Here is a 392-nt window from a genome sequence, read left to right on the forward strand (position 1 = left end):
GGAGCCGCTGCCCCGCCATACCGGACTGGGCAAAAACTCGAGTCCGGGGCTTCCCCCCAGGTGCCGGTGCGGCACCGCGGCGCCCCGCCGCACGCCTCCCAAACTTGCCACCCAGTTGCCGCCGCGGACTTACCCGGGTTGAGGGGAGTCCCGGGGATGTGGGCGTTCAAGTTGGGCTTGTAAGACATTCCCAGAGACATGGCCAGCGGGAGGAGGAGAAGCGTCCTGAAATTCAGTGAAGCGTTTCCGTGTCTCCCAGACACTTTGGGTTGTTTACAGCAGTAGCAGCACCGGCAAATATGGCCGTCAGTTATATTGACACCCACAATGCAATATATCATCCATACATCATGAGGAGACGCGGATCCAAAAACTTTGGGGGAAACGAGGCA

The 392-nt window shown here is 59.2% G+C and overlaps 1 protein-coding gene across 1 annotated transcript in view; it reads right to left on the minus strand.

Annotated features, from left to right (window-relative positions):
- Nucleotides 1-367, minus strand: part of CDK2AP1 (cyclin dependent kinase 2 associated protein 1) — a 15,963-nt gene extending 15,596 nt beyond the window's left edge. The window contains exon 1 of the mRNA XM_009643125.2: nucleotides 134-367. Coding sequence (XP_009641420.1) covers nucleotides 134-341 — 208 coding nt within the window. The 5' untranslated portion in view covers nucleotides 342-367. The remainder of the gene's footprint in view (nucleotides 1-133) is intronic.
- Between the last annotated feature and the right edge of the window lie 25 nt (nucleotides 368-392).

Source organism: Egretta garzetta, unplaced genomic scaffold (genome assembly GCF_000687185.1).
Source record: "Egretta garzetta isolate BGI_Z169 unplaced genomic scaffold, ASM68718v1 scaffold447, whole genome shotgun sequence".
Taxonomy (NCBI): domain Eukaryota; kingdom Metazoa; phylum Chordata; class Aves; order Pelecaniformes; family Ardeidae; genus Egretta; species Egretta garzetta.